General features: G+C 40.0%; 2 protein-coding genes across 2 annotated transcripts in view; one reads left to right on the top strand and one right to left on the bottom strand.

Moving 5' to 3' along the window:
* LOC308105979 (H-2 class II histocompatibility antigen, E-S beta chain-like) overlaps nt 1-13936 on the bottom strand; it is a 487891-nt gene that overhangs the window by 219783 nt on the left and 254172 nt on the right. The gene's annotated exons all lie outside the window — the stretch shown is intronic.
* Nucleotides 1-13936, top strand: part of slc39a10 (solute carrier family 39 member 10) — a 57046-nt gene that overhangs the window by 4961 nt on the left and 38149 nt on the right. Inside the window, 1 exon segment of the mRNA XM_080413018.1 lies at nt 9837-9914. Coding sequence (XP_080269144.1) covers nt 9837-9914 — 78 coding nt within the window.

Raw genomic sequence — 13936 nt, 5'->3', positions numbered from 1 at the left:
AATATTGAACATAGCAGATCTACAAGCTCAACGTGTCACGACACCAATCCAATGTTCTTATACTTTTCACCTATAAAATAGCCAAAAGAGCAATCGATTATTTAATCAATCATTATTTTAATACATTATTGATTATCCATTTTTAAATATCAATTTGTTTCTATCGACCCTTACAGCCCTACCAGTGTCGCCTTAAGCTGTGACATGCATTCCCTTCATCTCTTTTATTGTATGTGACATGTAAGGGGTCCATTCTCAGTACGGTAGTTATATAATAGCAAATTCCATAAGACCCCTCACATGGTTATTGTAACGATTTCTTAAGGCGTTCACACTGTATTATTAGGAGAGCGAGAAAAAACAAGCCTTTAGAGGTCGCAAAATAGACTTCACACATGGGCTGTTCCCATGATCCTGTAGTGTTTACATTTATGAGCATGATAACATCCCACTGATGCTAGACTCTAGACTAGAGCATACGTTTTGTCATCATACAAATGCCAGACCAGTAACTAATTGGTATATGGAAATTGGCACCAGCACTGTTAGTGGCATTGTTTTTTTTATTATATCGAATACAGCCGATCCACAAACTCACATTGTGTTGTGATGCGAGGCATTGTGGGCTTGTAGAGCTGATTTTTTTTTGTTTAGCTATTAAACAAATATAGGGCTAAGGGTGTTAAGATCAGTGATTTGGAGGCTTGGTTCTCTGTGGTTCGAAAGAGCTGTAAATGTTCAACAATATTGATTTAAGATAGCCTTAAGTTAGCCTATAGTTTTACGCCATCATATGTAAACACTGTAACAGGCATGAGGTCAGTAAGCTCTGTTTAAATTTGATTAGATTTGATTAAAGGGAGTGCATTATTATCATTTCTTAAATCAAGACGTTGAATAGCTCTGTATTCCAATAACACTTATTGCTGGAGGCAGGTTAAGTAACAGCTCTCCAGCTCTTTAGTAAAGAGAAAATCCATTTTCAGGTTGGGATGCCAATTTTATCATGAGAGAGAACTCGTACAGGTAAAATTGGAAGTGATGACCAAATAAATGAGCAGACAAAATTGGAACAACCCTACTCCTTTCTTGATTTACGTTTTTGCCTTGGCTTCAAACTTTTAGGCTATTTGAACGGTTGAGTAGATAAAAAGTTCAAACCCACAAAATGATGATTTCTGTAGTTCAAACCCACATAATGATGATTTCTGTAGTAAAATTACAATTTCCATGTCCAGGCTGCATACTAGTGTAGCTGTATGATTGCAATGCACATACCATCTTAAAGATGGGCTATTGTGTGCAGATTTTAATTAATAGCGTAGCCGAATTAGTTGTTCTTAAGCTGCAGTGAGTTGTGCTCTCAGCAGATTTATTGTGTTTTTTGCTTATCTCTAGCAGGCCCATACAACTCCATTGGATCGGCCTTAGAAGATTTAGATTGCAAGAAGTGCAACTGTATGATGGCGAGGGAGATTGGTACCGTAAATGAGTACGCACCCTCAGCAAACATCTCACAGATAAATAAATATTAAAATAGAAGATGAAGGTACATCTGAAGTGTGTTCCCACTTTCCTATTCCCACTTTTGGTTGTGTCATCTGAAATGCAGTTTCATGAGTAGCCTGTTTTTGCTTTAGCAGTGCTCATTAAAACGCTACTGTAAGCTAGTTTGCCATGTTTACGGAATCTCATAACTAACATGGGCCTAGGCTGTATGTTTAACAGTCATTGGAATGAATGGGCTTCGTTGCTTATTTTTGGATTACCGGTGGTTACTAGAATGCATACACAGCAAACACACGACTTGAAGGTTCATGTCCTGCCTGGGAGTTTGAACTGTAGTTGCCCTACGGGATATCAGTAAGCTCTCCAGGTAGAACGGTCTGTCACTATGTTTTGCTATGTAGCTCGGAGGAGGTAGGCATGTTTGTTGATATTATACCTGTAGTGTTTGACCATATAATCCCCTTGATGCCAGGATTGGGCCTCAACTGGTATTTGAGGAGCAGAAGTCTCACTTAACTTGGCCTGAGCTGTTTTTGATTATATATTTTTTATTTTATGTACACTGGTGTATGTTGTTGAGCAACAACCGTTTGTTGCTGTTTACTCGGCCAAATCACTTATGAGTTATGAGTGTTGCGTGACCTACTCACTCCCCCCCCCCCCCCCCCCCCTCAGTGTCAAGACTGGGCCTCTGTCAGCAGCATGTCGATGAACCTGGTCTGACTTGGGGCCTAAGTAACCCTAGTGTGTTGGTGTGTGCGTTCAGTCTCAGTGTGCGTAAAAGTAAGCCTCCGTTGGGTTTTCCGCGGGCTTCCAAAGGATCTCGCAGTCAAGCGGGCAAATAGAGCTGACAAGCGTTGAAAATCCCCCCCTTCAGATTAAGGATCTACCTCACTCCTTCACCTTTTTCTTTTCGACTTCACTCCCCCACATCGTTTAACCCATTGAGACCGGGAACGCATCTGTGTGTAATTTTTTGATTTCTTTGGCTACCGGTATTTAAAAAAAAAATAATGTGTGCAAATCTTTGAAAAAAATAATAATAATAATAATAAAAAAAATTAAAATAATAATAATAATTATATATATATATATATATATATATATATATATATATATATATATATATATATATATATATATATATATATATATATATATATATATGGTCATTGGAACAACATATTTTGAGATAGGGGTCCGTGGCCAAATACATATAATTTTGGGGGTCCTTGACATGAAAAAGTTTGAGAACCACTGAGATTATAGCAACGTAAGTTTTTTTCAAAAAACTGTTAGGATTTAGAAGACATTTGTAGAATCCCCAGAAGCAAAGATTTTAGTTATAAATGTTTGCTTTAAAAAAATATATATTCAGATTTGCAAACATTTTCACGATTTTTCAAAAATAGCAGATCTACAAGCTCATAGCGCGGCACTTGGTGCCGCGCTATGAGCTTGTAGATCTGCTATTTTTCAATAGCCCAAGAAATCTGAAAATGACACGGATGTGTCCCCCGGTCTTAAAGGGTTAAAAAAAAAAGAAAAAGTGCCCCTTTTGCCTTCTGTGTCTTGCCTGGATGTTGCTGCCCCAGTGAGTTCTGCTTCTCATGACACTGCCTGCATTGTTCCCATGGTACGTGTCCCACTTACAGTGTGTGAAAAATATGCAGGAACTTTGACCTCCGGGGCGTCATCATCCTCAGTTCTTCTTTCCAATCATTATCGACGCTTGAAAACCTTTGCAGCTCAATAATATCTGGCGGTTCTCGTGGTTTTACTGTCTGTAAGACGTCTCTTGTAACCTCAGCATGTTGCCTCATTTCTTTCTCTATGATGCACACTCGTGTTCGCTCACCCTCCACCCCTTAACTTGGCAGCTGTTGCATAACCATGGTCTTCTTAACTCCGTGCCTGCTGCCTGTCCAGATGCCCTGAACCACTGCAAACAGTACATTGGCAGATATTAGCCTCCCCTGCCCCCCCCTTTCTCAGCGGTAAATAGCCGGTTCAGTGGTTAATTAACTCTGATCCTAGTAACGGCTCCTGCTCCACACACACACACACACACACACACACACACACACACACACACACACACACACACACACACACACACACACACACACACACACACACACACACACACACACACACACACACACACACACACACACACACACACTACAACCACATCCCATTATTTGAGTCACTTGACTCAAGAACCTCCAACCTGTTCCTTACGTTATAGCCTCAGAAGAGGCTTTTTTTGAGTAGGAGAAGTGGATATTTACACTTGCAGTCCCTGCCATTTGCAGCCCTCCCATCTAAGTCCTGACCTTCACAGGAGGTAAGCAGCGCTCGCCTCGAGCCATCGTTTCGTTTGGTAACCACACGGCGTACTTTTAACAGCTGATAATTCTGTTTACTCCCGTCTGTAGGTGTAGCCTTGCGCACTTAACCTCTTTATGTGCTACGATTAACTGGCTCCCAGGCTGTAGCTTCATCTGTGCACCTGTATCCTACCCCGGCAAATCTCACGCTATTCTTTTGCTGCTGCCTGTGCTGCCTTTCGGAAGAGAACATGAGGACTCTTTTCAAATCGATTCGTCTTTCACCGGTGATCTTTCCGAGGGCCCGGTGTTGAATCGTGGGGACGATGACACGCAAGACTTGACCTTCGTGTGGTACTTGCTGGCTTGCTGCTGTGGTGTGAACCTTTTATTAGACCTGGTAAGGTGTACAGGGGGAGGCTGTGGCGGCATGTGGCCTGCTGATTATGACCTTTGGGTGAACTTCTGTGTCTCCCAGTGGCCGGCGAGCCATGTTATTTTATCCAGACAGAGGCAGGCTATTGTCTGAGAGACATGATGTGAGTGTCTGTTGACTATGCAGAGTTGTTTTCATAGTTTTAACCTGCTTCTCAACAGTCACATGATTGAGCGTGTTTGCTTAAGGAGACTTTCTGTTCCTATTATTTTGTGGTGGAGACAGTGCGGTGGATGCTTGCATCTTAAGGGTTAAATGTTCAGTTGTTGACGGGGAATTGCATGTTCTTGAAAGCTGTTTTGGTTACCGAGCGGTTCTCACAACCTCCTTCTGAAAACAAGTACATGTTTTTGAGGTGCTATCAAAAGGGAAATGTACTGAAAATGATATCCCAATTCAAACTTTTATTTGAGCCACTTAGAGAATCCAACGTCTGGAGACTTTTGGGGTTGTCTTGTTTGATGTTTAAGCATCCCTGGTTTATTAGAAAACTTGGAAACTACATAATGATTTTGATAAAAAAGGAAGGCAAAAAAACAACTTAATGTTGTGTAATCAATTAATTTGGTGACTGTTATGTTTTTAATTGAGCAACGTTGTGTCATTAGGTTCTTTTCCTACCCAGTGTCTGCTGCTAATGTGTAAATTGGATATAAAGCATGCAATCTGACTAGCTGTTAAGAGATATTAGGGTACCATTATACATACATACATACCTACCTGTGCATGCACCAGGTTATTTAAAGGGATACTTCACTTTAGGGCCGGGGACACATTTAAAAAAAATATTAAAAATAAATGAAAAAAGTTATGGAAAATTCATGGCCCCCTCACGCATTAGAGTGTCCTACTAATGCGTGAGGGGGCCATGAATTTTCCATAACTTTTTTCATTTATTTTTAATATTTTTTTTAAATGTGTCCCCGGCCCGAGAGTGAAGTATCCCTTTAAGTGAGGAGATTTACAGTGGACTTAACTCCTCTTACCACAGATTCCATAGAACTACTACTTTTATCAGGGGATTGCTAGTTTGACGAGACCTAGTTAGTTACTACCTTAAATTCCGTGCTTTCTTTTCAGCTGTGTTGTGATTGTGGTGCATTGACTCTGACAATCTTCCACATCTATCTATATTTTGGTGCTAACTTTGGTTTTATTGCATTTTTCGGCACTTAAAGGTAGGGTAAGTGATATTTTTGGGTTAAAACAAAAAGTATTTTGTTAAAAGGTTAAAGCACTATATTCTGTTAATAATAATAATCATTGCTATAGAGTGTTTGTTCAGTAACAGGAGTCTCCACGTCTCTCCAGCTCTTTAATAAACAGAAAATACATTTTCCGGTACGTGTCAACATCTCAGCCAATCAGGAGAAAGTACCCATTTTTAAGCTTCATTTTTATAGTGTTTTACAGTTCCAATTTTGCCTGCTCATTTCTTAGTGTCATCACTTCCAATTTCACTTGTTTAATCTATATCCTGATTGAGTTCTCTATCCTGATTGGATACAATTGGAAACGAAAATGCATTTTCTGTTTTATAAAGAGCTGGAGAGACAAGGAGACTCCTTTTACTGAACAAACACTCTATATCAATGAGTACTATCAGAATATAGAGCTATTTAACACTTATTTTAACCAAAGAAAATCACTTACCCTACCTTAACCGTTTAAAGTCTACCTGCACCGGTGCCACTAAATTGCATGAGACATAAAAGTAACATTATCCGCCATGACCTGAAGACAATATAGTATGCAATATTTGTGTAAGTCTACTTACTTTCTTTGTCAGGAGGCTTGTATGAGCAGTCCATCTGTGTCATAGCCTTCTGCCACGCCATGTTTCCACCATGGCCCGTGATTCCCACAGACCATCTGCTGTGTCTTGGGTCCAAGGCTGACATCTGCCCTTGGTCTCCTCATAGCTCTAGTAAGAAAATGCACACCTCTGTGAATTCATCTGGCACAATTCATTCTTTGGTTTCCTGGCTATCTACTGCACAAGTCCCTTTGGTCAATGCTGAATCATGAAGAAGTGGAGGCACAATTGATTTTGATACATGCACCACAAACTCAGAAACCACATTGCCTTTGTGAGGATTTATGGCATTTCAGGAGCTGGAAATCTTCTATCTGTCTGAGAAACCACTTTATGAGCAACTATTGCATTCCAAAGCTCAAAAAAAGTATCGTAGCGGATTGTATTATATCTTGATTTATACCCAGGGAATGTCGGTTAGAATTGTAGCAGTTGCTGGATGACTGAATTATGCAAGAATGTGAGAAAGTAGGCAAAAGTCTTTGGGGAGGTCGTTTTAGGTCCTTTATGACTACTACTCTCTTCATCTGTACTCTGTGTAAAACTCATTAAAGAGCATAAGCTTATATCCAGGGGGGTTCACATGAATTAAAACATATTATGAAACATTTTGATTTAGCCCATTTTGGGCGGGAACCCCTATTTATAACTATACCATTCAGGACGGGAACCCCTTTTGGGGGTCTTGTTGCTATGTACAGTATATAGCAACATACATTTGTTAATTTTTGAATACATATTTAAAGTTTTTCAGGAAACTTAGAAGGCGTTTTTAGAATTGGCCTCAGGTCTAAGTGGTTTAAGGAAGAAGAAAAAAAAAGATATGTTCATCATTCAATTCTATTTCACTCTGCAATAGAGGATCCACTCTATAATTGTGTCATTTTGTTTATCAAGTTCTTAAATTAGCCTACCTACTTTTTTTTCTCCGCCAGGCCGGATACTATGTTTTCACTCCTGTTGTCAGTCTGTGAGCCGCTAATCTCCGGCACCGTTAGACCGATGGGTGTGAAACTTTACACACACACACACACACACACACACACACTCCAAGGAGGCCACGTTTTTTGGCCTATAACTCTTAAACTGTAGGTTCAGGTTGTACAGTAAAATTTCCCCCCAGGATTCCTTTGATCATTATGCAACTCCCCAGGTAGGACTGGACCTGGCCATTTGTGCCAGACTACATTTTACACCATTTCGCATTTTCTTCAAAACACACTTATTGCTACTACTCGTACAGATTCTGTCCAGAACTCACGCAAATCGGTACACGTTTATGTTTATGTTTATTAAAGGATCCCCATTAGAGTCACATGAATGAGCCTCTAGTCTTCCACGTTGTGTCTAGAGTCATGTGATCAAGTCCGAATTTTCAGATTACATTCCAATTGGCTATGACTGCCCTGGGTAGCCAACCTGGCCTGGCGGAGACCTGCGCTCAGAGGAACGCACTTTTTCTAGTTATGTTTTTTTTACTTGAAAGGAGACATTTAATTTATTCTTCCAGTCATTGAAGACACTGGCCTGACCCTGGAAAAAGAAGGAAGGCCATGGCATGGCCGTGTGAGGATCATATGAGGCAGCTTAAGGGTCTTAGTCAGCTTTCTCCCTTGTCTCATCCCATCCCATGTCTGAAATGAGTGATGGAGAGAGAGAGAGAGGGTTCCAAGTACAGACCCCCCAGGACCCCGGTCAACGAAGTATATCAGTTTTAATTGGTTAGAAGATTAGTCGTCTAACTGAAGATGAAATAAATGGAAAAGTTCCCTTTCACTACAGTGAATATGATGCAGTCCTTGGAATGTTTGAAAAGTACTATTGTAGAAGGCTGGCATTCATACAATGTTTTGTACATGCAGTATTCACATATCTTTGTATGCCAAAGAAAAGACATTGTAACCTCACACATTGGCAGATTTAAAAAAAAAACACTTGCACTTTGAGTGAATATCATTAGTGCTTTATATAAAAATACTTAGTAGTCCAACCTAATGTAACTGTAATCTTATGTTTAGACAATGTTTATAACTAATGTTAGTGAGTTCAATTTACCTTTGTTCAGCTGTGAATTGGTCTTGACCATTGGTTCTCAAAGTGGGGTCCGGGGACCCCCAGGTATCCTTGAGGGAGTTCTAGGGGGTCCCCAGCTAAATGATGGATAGTTAGTGGACCCTTGGACCCTTAATGGGTCTGTAACTTAATACAAAAGCAATAATAAAAGGGCTACGTAACAATATATATATTTTTGCATACAAATTATTAAGTTAACATTAATTTTACAATATAAATTGTGGTCCCAGAGATAGAAATGCCATTAAATGGGGGTCCGTAGCCTAAATGCATGTCAAACTGGGGGGTCCTTGAAATTGAAATGGTTGAGAATCACTGCTAGAGCTGCAAAAATCTTCTCTTATGGGGGTCCCTGCCTGGCATGTCTTTTCAAATGGGGGTCCGCGGTGTCAAGTCCTTAACATGGAAAAAGTTTGAGAACACCACTGGTCTAGGCTAGTAAGTGGTGACTTGATATGGCAGGCAATAACGGCTGGAAATTCAGAGCCAGTCAGTGGTTCTCAAGCACTTTCAAGTCAAGGACCCCAAAACTGTCAGGCTCAGGCCGCAGACCCCCATTTGAAAAGATTATGTGCTAGGGCAGGGACCCCATAAGAGCAGTTTATTTGTGTTGTTAGACTGGATTTAGTACAGAATTATACAACCGTCTATTAGGGATGCAATTGAGTGATCATGTGTGTGAGAACTGAGAATGGTCTTGATGGATGTTATCAGCATGATTGGTCAGTGTAGCAGCCAGTGAATAGCAGCTGATGAGCAGCTGAATAGCACATTTAGATGAGCGTAAACAAGGCACTTCATCACTGGAATACCAATGGTCTGCAGACCCTAGTAGTAGGTTTTCCATTCTTCATAAAAATCTTGTTTTGGAAAGTACAGCTTACGTTATATTTATGTAATAACTACTACTTTACCTGAGTATTTCCAATACTTTTACTTCTACTCCACTACATCTCAGAGGAAAATATTGTACTTTTACTCCACTACAATTATTTGAAAACTTTAGTTACTAGTTACTTTGTAGATTTCGATTATTAATTTAAAAAAAACATACACTAACTACTTCAGACCTCTGTATCTACAAGCTCACAACACGTCGCTTTGCAACGCGTTGTGAGCTTGTAGATCTATTTTCAAAGGATTTTATACGTTTGGAAACTTGTGAAATGGGATAATGAGTACTTTTACTTTTAGTACTTAAGCATATTTTGATGCCAATACTTTTGTACTTTTACTCAAGTAAATTTTAAATACTGGAACTCAAGTCATACAAATTCAATGTAAGTAGAGCCCCTTGATCCGTGTTTACCCGGAATGCTCTCAGTGGTCCTTCCAGGTACTTTGGAACAAATGTTAGCCAGTGAAAGCCAGTTAATGATTTGTTATATGTATAGGCTATATGCATTAAGAGGTACCTTGTTCTCAAGTACTGAAAAATCTTCGAATACAAGCCAGTCGTTTCCCCATACCTCCATTTTACTGTCTCTCTCTCTCACTCGCACGCACGCACTCAAGCATGCACATGGAACTGTTCCGTGTACACTGTAGGTGTGTGTGGCATGTATTGTACATTATAGCTGTGGTTGGAGGGCTTTGTGCGAAAGGTTGGATTTGTTATGAAATGTTCATGAAAAGCATTCATTGAAATTTTGAAATATTTTCTGTCCAGGGTGCATACTTGTGAAGAGAAGAAGAAATCCCCTCACAGCGTCAGGATTGAGGGGCCAAAAAGGTGGACAGAGTTACAGTAAGTCACCCACCACCATGTTAATTCTATCCACCATATTCTCATTGCTGTATTTCACTTGTAAAGGTTTGTTGCATATATTGTCACATAACTGGGCAAAACAAGTTAACATGTCACTTGATCATAGTTTTACGGTGAAGAACCTTGACTCCTAATCCTATACACATTTCTATTCCCAGGATTAACCCATTCAATCCGGGAACGCATTAAATATTATATTCATTCATATTAACAAAATAGCAGATATATAAGCTCATAGCTATGAGTTTGTAAATCTGCTATTTTTGAAAAATCATGAAAATATGTGCAAATATTATATATTTTTTAAGCTGACATTTGTAACACAAATCTTTGCCTCTGGGGGTCCCTGGAACAAAATATTTGACAAATGTTCGCTTTAAAAGATATATATTCCAAGATTTGCAAAAAAAATCTACAAGCTCATAGCGTGGCACTCGAGCTTACATGATCTGCTATTTTCGAATAGCCAAAGAAAAAATGACACAAATTATGCTTTCCCAGTCTTAAAGGGTTAAAAAAAACAAGACTCTTTAAACTGTCGGTTTAAAATTTAAGTGCCATGTGGGCATTGTCAATCCTGATTATAGTGACAGGACACGTTGTGATTACATCCTCCTGAATACAGAGGAATTACTTTAGGTAATGGGCTGTTACATGACTTGTTAACAGCCTTTTAATAGAAACGCACATCCGTCTGTGTTTCTTGTATGTGTGCTTTTTGCTACCTCCTCTGCTCTGTACAAGCTCAGTGGCCTTGTGTTTATAGTGTCCCGCCCTGAGACTGGGAGGTCGCAGGGTTCAATCCCCGGCCAAGTCACACAAAAGACTATAAAAGTGGTACCCAATGCCTCCCTGCTTGGCACTCGGCATCAAGAGTTGGATTGGGGGTAAGTCCCTGCGACATACTAGCGTCATGGCCAGGGCGATGTACAGTCTGGCTGCCTCACATTATGGAAACAGGAGATATGCTCCTGGCCCTATGAGCCACATGGCTCCTGAACCATTGTTTCCCAAGGCTATTCACGGTGTGTGTACAACACTTTGGTTGTGCTGTGAGAGTTGTTAAATGTGCTGATTTAAATCCATTTGACATTGACACCCATGCCTCTTTAATGGTTCTGCTTACAATGGGAGTTACTGGATTATGGCATGGTTTTATTGTTATTTCCCTTGTCTGCTCTTGTTTTGCAAAGACTAACAGTATATAGTCTCTCCTGACATGCATGTGACCCTCCCTGACTTCCATTTAGCCTTTGCAGTTGTGTAAATAGGTCGTACTACTAGGACCTACTAGGACCTTGAAATCAAAGTAGTTCAAGTCTATCAAGTTTGCTGATTAGCAGAATGACCGATGACCGCTTCCTGTGCATAACTTCTCCAATGCAGAATTACAGACCCTGTAGCATTTTAAGGTAAAGAGTTGTCTGGCTTTAGAGTCTATACCAGGGGTCTTCAACGTTTTCAGGCCAAGGACCCCCTAGCTGAGAGAGAGATGAAGCAGGGACCCCCTACTCTATATTGTATAAAATTGTGTTTCAGATTAAAGTTGTTTTTTTACTTGGGCTGCTATTTTTTCCCTCTACACCTATAGCCTCTTTGCCAAAAATAGCCGATCTACAAGCTCTCAACGCCTCGCAGTGCGAGGCGTTGAGAGCTTGTAGATCTGCTATTTCCGGCTGATGTTCCCCTCAGAAAAGGAATTTTAGGGTTCAAGTGGTTAATGCAAAAAAACTAAATCCTATCACACAAAGATTTGGCGGACCCCCTATAGTAGCTCTGAGGACCCCCTAGGGGTCCCGGACCCCCTGTTGAAGACCCCTGGTCTATGCAGTGCAATATATGTCAGCTAATATGTATTTTATTTAGCCGAGTTTTTCATCTCAAGTCATGTTGAGCAACTTAATTTCGTAACAAACTTACTCGGTTGCTTATTTTCTTTCTCGTCATGTATAGCACATTTATAATGCTTATTTTACCTTGAACAAGATTATTGTTTACTTAACCCTTACATATTACATATACTGCACACAGATTCGCTTGTCTCCCTCTCTAATTTCATATTTACCACAAAGATGTCATTCAGACGGTCACCACACCATGTTGTGTTGTTGTGTGCACTCTTAAAATAGGTTCCGGTCTTGCCCCATCCTAGCTTTCCTCGTTGGGTTCATAGGTCAGCGGTGCCTCGTGTTTATAAACACTGTCTTATTGGCAGCCGTGAAGTAGGCTTGTATGTCTGCATGTGTCCTAGAGCCACAGAAACAACCATCACACACACACACACACTCACACACAACTCTATTCTACCCAACTCAATTTCACACACCACTCGGTCAAGGAAAAGGAAGGCACACGCACCAGTAAGTAGCCTTGTTCTCAATTTTCCACGGATTGTTTTAATGGGATTTGAAGCCTCGTTCTACATTCAACTGTATGCCATTGATTTTATTGGACAGGGTTTTGAAGTACCTTTAAAGTTGTTCTTTTTTTCCTTTTTTTTTTAAAGGTGCTGATTTGCACCAGTTTACAAAAGTGAATGAGACGGGCCTTCTGTGTGTCTATTTTAATTTTAGTTTAATTAAGTGTCAGTGCAATGCAGTGATTTAATTGTTTTCAAAACTGATTCAATCTATTTAGTTGTTAATAGTTCATGGTGGTTCATGTTAATGTATTGACCTCTAAGAGTCCGTTTGGTTCCATTGGTACACCCTCAGAGTTGCAGTGTATGGTAATGCTTTCTTTAATATTGTGAACTGATAGTGCTAGAGATAGTTGTGTGCACCGTGTCTTGGCCCTGCTAGGTGCACACATGAGGAAGTGCATAGTAAGCTAATAGTTACCTGCTGATAAGGTCTGTGATCTCGTCTGCTGCGTTATCAAGGCTTTGAGTCACACACACTTGGGCCTCTGTGCCAAAAGTTCCACCTACAAAGCGGATAACACTTCACTTAGTAGTAGTTCTTTGCTGATACCCAATCTTCTGCAGAGTCGGCATTTAAAGTCAGTCAAGTTAAAAAACCAAAAGAAACCTCCGGAGCATAATATAGCTTAAATGAATTTTTGGGGGGTGGCATGGATACATATATTTTGTGGTAAAACAATCATTCTTGTTTTACTGCAAGCTTTGAATTCTTCTTGCTCTACGCTGTGCTGTTGATTGCCTTTGAAGTCCCACAAGTGTCATCACCTTTTTTAAAACTATTTTATATTTAACCCATTTAGACCGGGGAAGAATCTGTGTCATTTTTAAGATTTTGCTTCTGGGGGGTCCCTGGAACAAAATATTTTCAGATGGGGGTCCGCGGCCAAATACATATAATTTTGGGGGTCCTTGACATGAAAAAGGTTGAGAACCTCTGAATATATATATATATATATATATATATATATATATATATATATATATATATATATATATATAGCAACATACATTTTTTTTCAAAAACAGAAACTGTTAGGATTTAGAAGACATTTGTAGAATCCCCCAGAAGCAAAAACTGTAGTTAAATTGGTTCGCTTTAAAAATATATATATTCAAAGATTTGCACAAATTTTCACGATTTTTCAAAAATGGCAGATCTGCAAGCTCATAGCGCAGCACTCGGTGCAGCGCTATGAGCTTGTATATCTGCTATTTAAAAAATATATATATTCCCGGTCTTAATGGGTTAAGTGAGTCTCCTGTGCAATATTACATCACTGTTCTCTCAGAATCTCTGTGCTCAGAAAGTCAGTTCTTGCTTTCTGGCTGGCACCCCCTCCTCAAAACAAATAAATTGGTGTGGTGGCTTGACACTACTCTACCGGATCCGTTGTCTTCCGCGTTGTTAACACCTACCAGCATGTGTGCAATCTGTGCTTTGACACCTGTGGGGAGTAGGAGTACCAAGTTTTTTTTTTCTTTGCCTTTTTGTTTTCAACATTAGCTTGGTTGGTGGTGACCTCTGCGATGACCATTCGAGTCTCCAGTGACACACGTACAGTGTACAACCGGTGTGGGC

Source organism: Gymnoscopelus braueri (assembly GCF_963280865.1).
Source record: "Gymnoscopelus braueri genome assembly, chromosome: 18".
Taxonomy (NCBI): domain Eukaryota; kingdom Metazoa; phylum Chordata; class Actinopteri; order Myctophiformes; family Myctophidae; genus Gymnoscopelus; species Gymnoscopelus braueri.
This window is presented reverse-complemented; position numbering and strand designations above follow the sequence as displayed.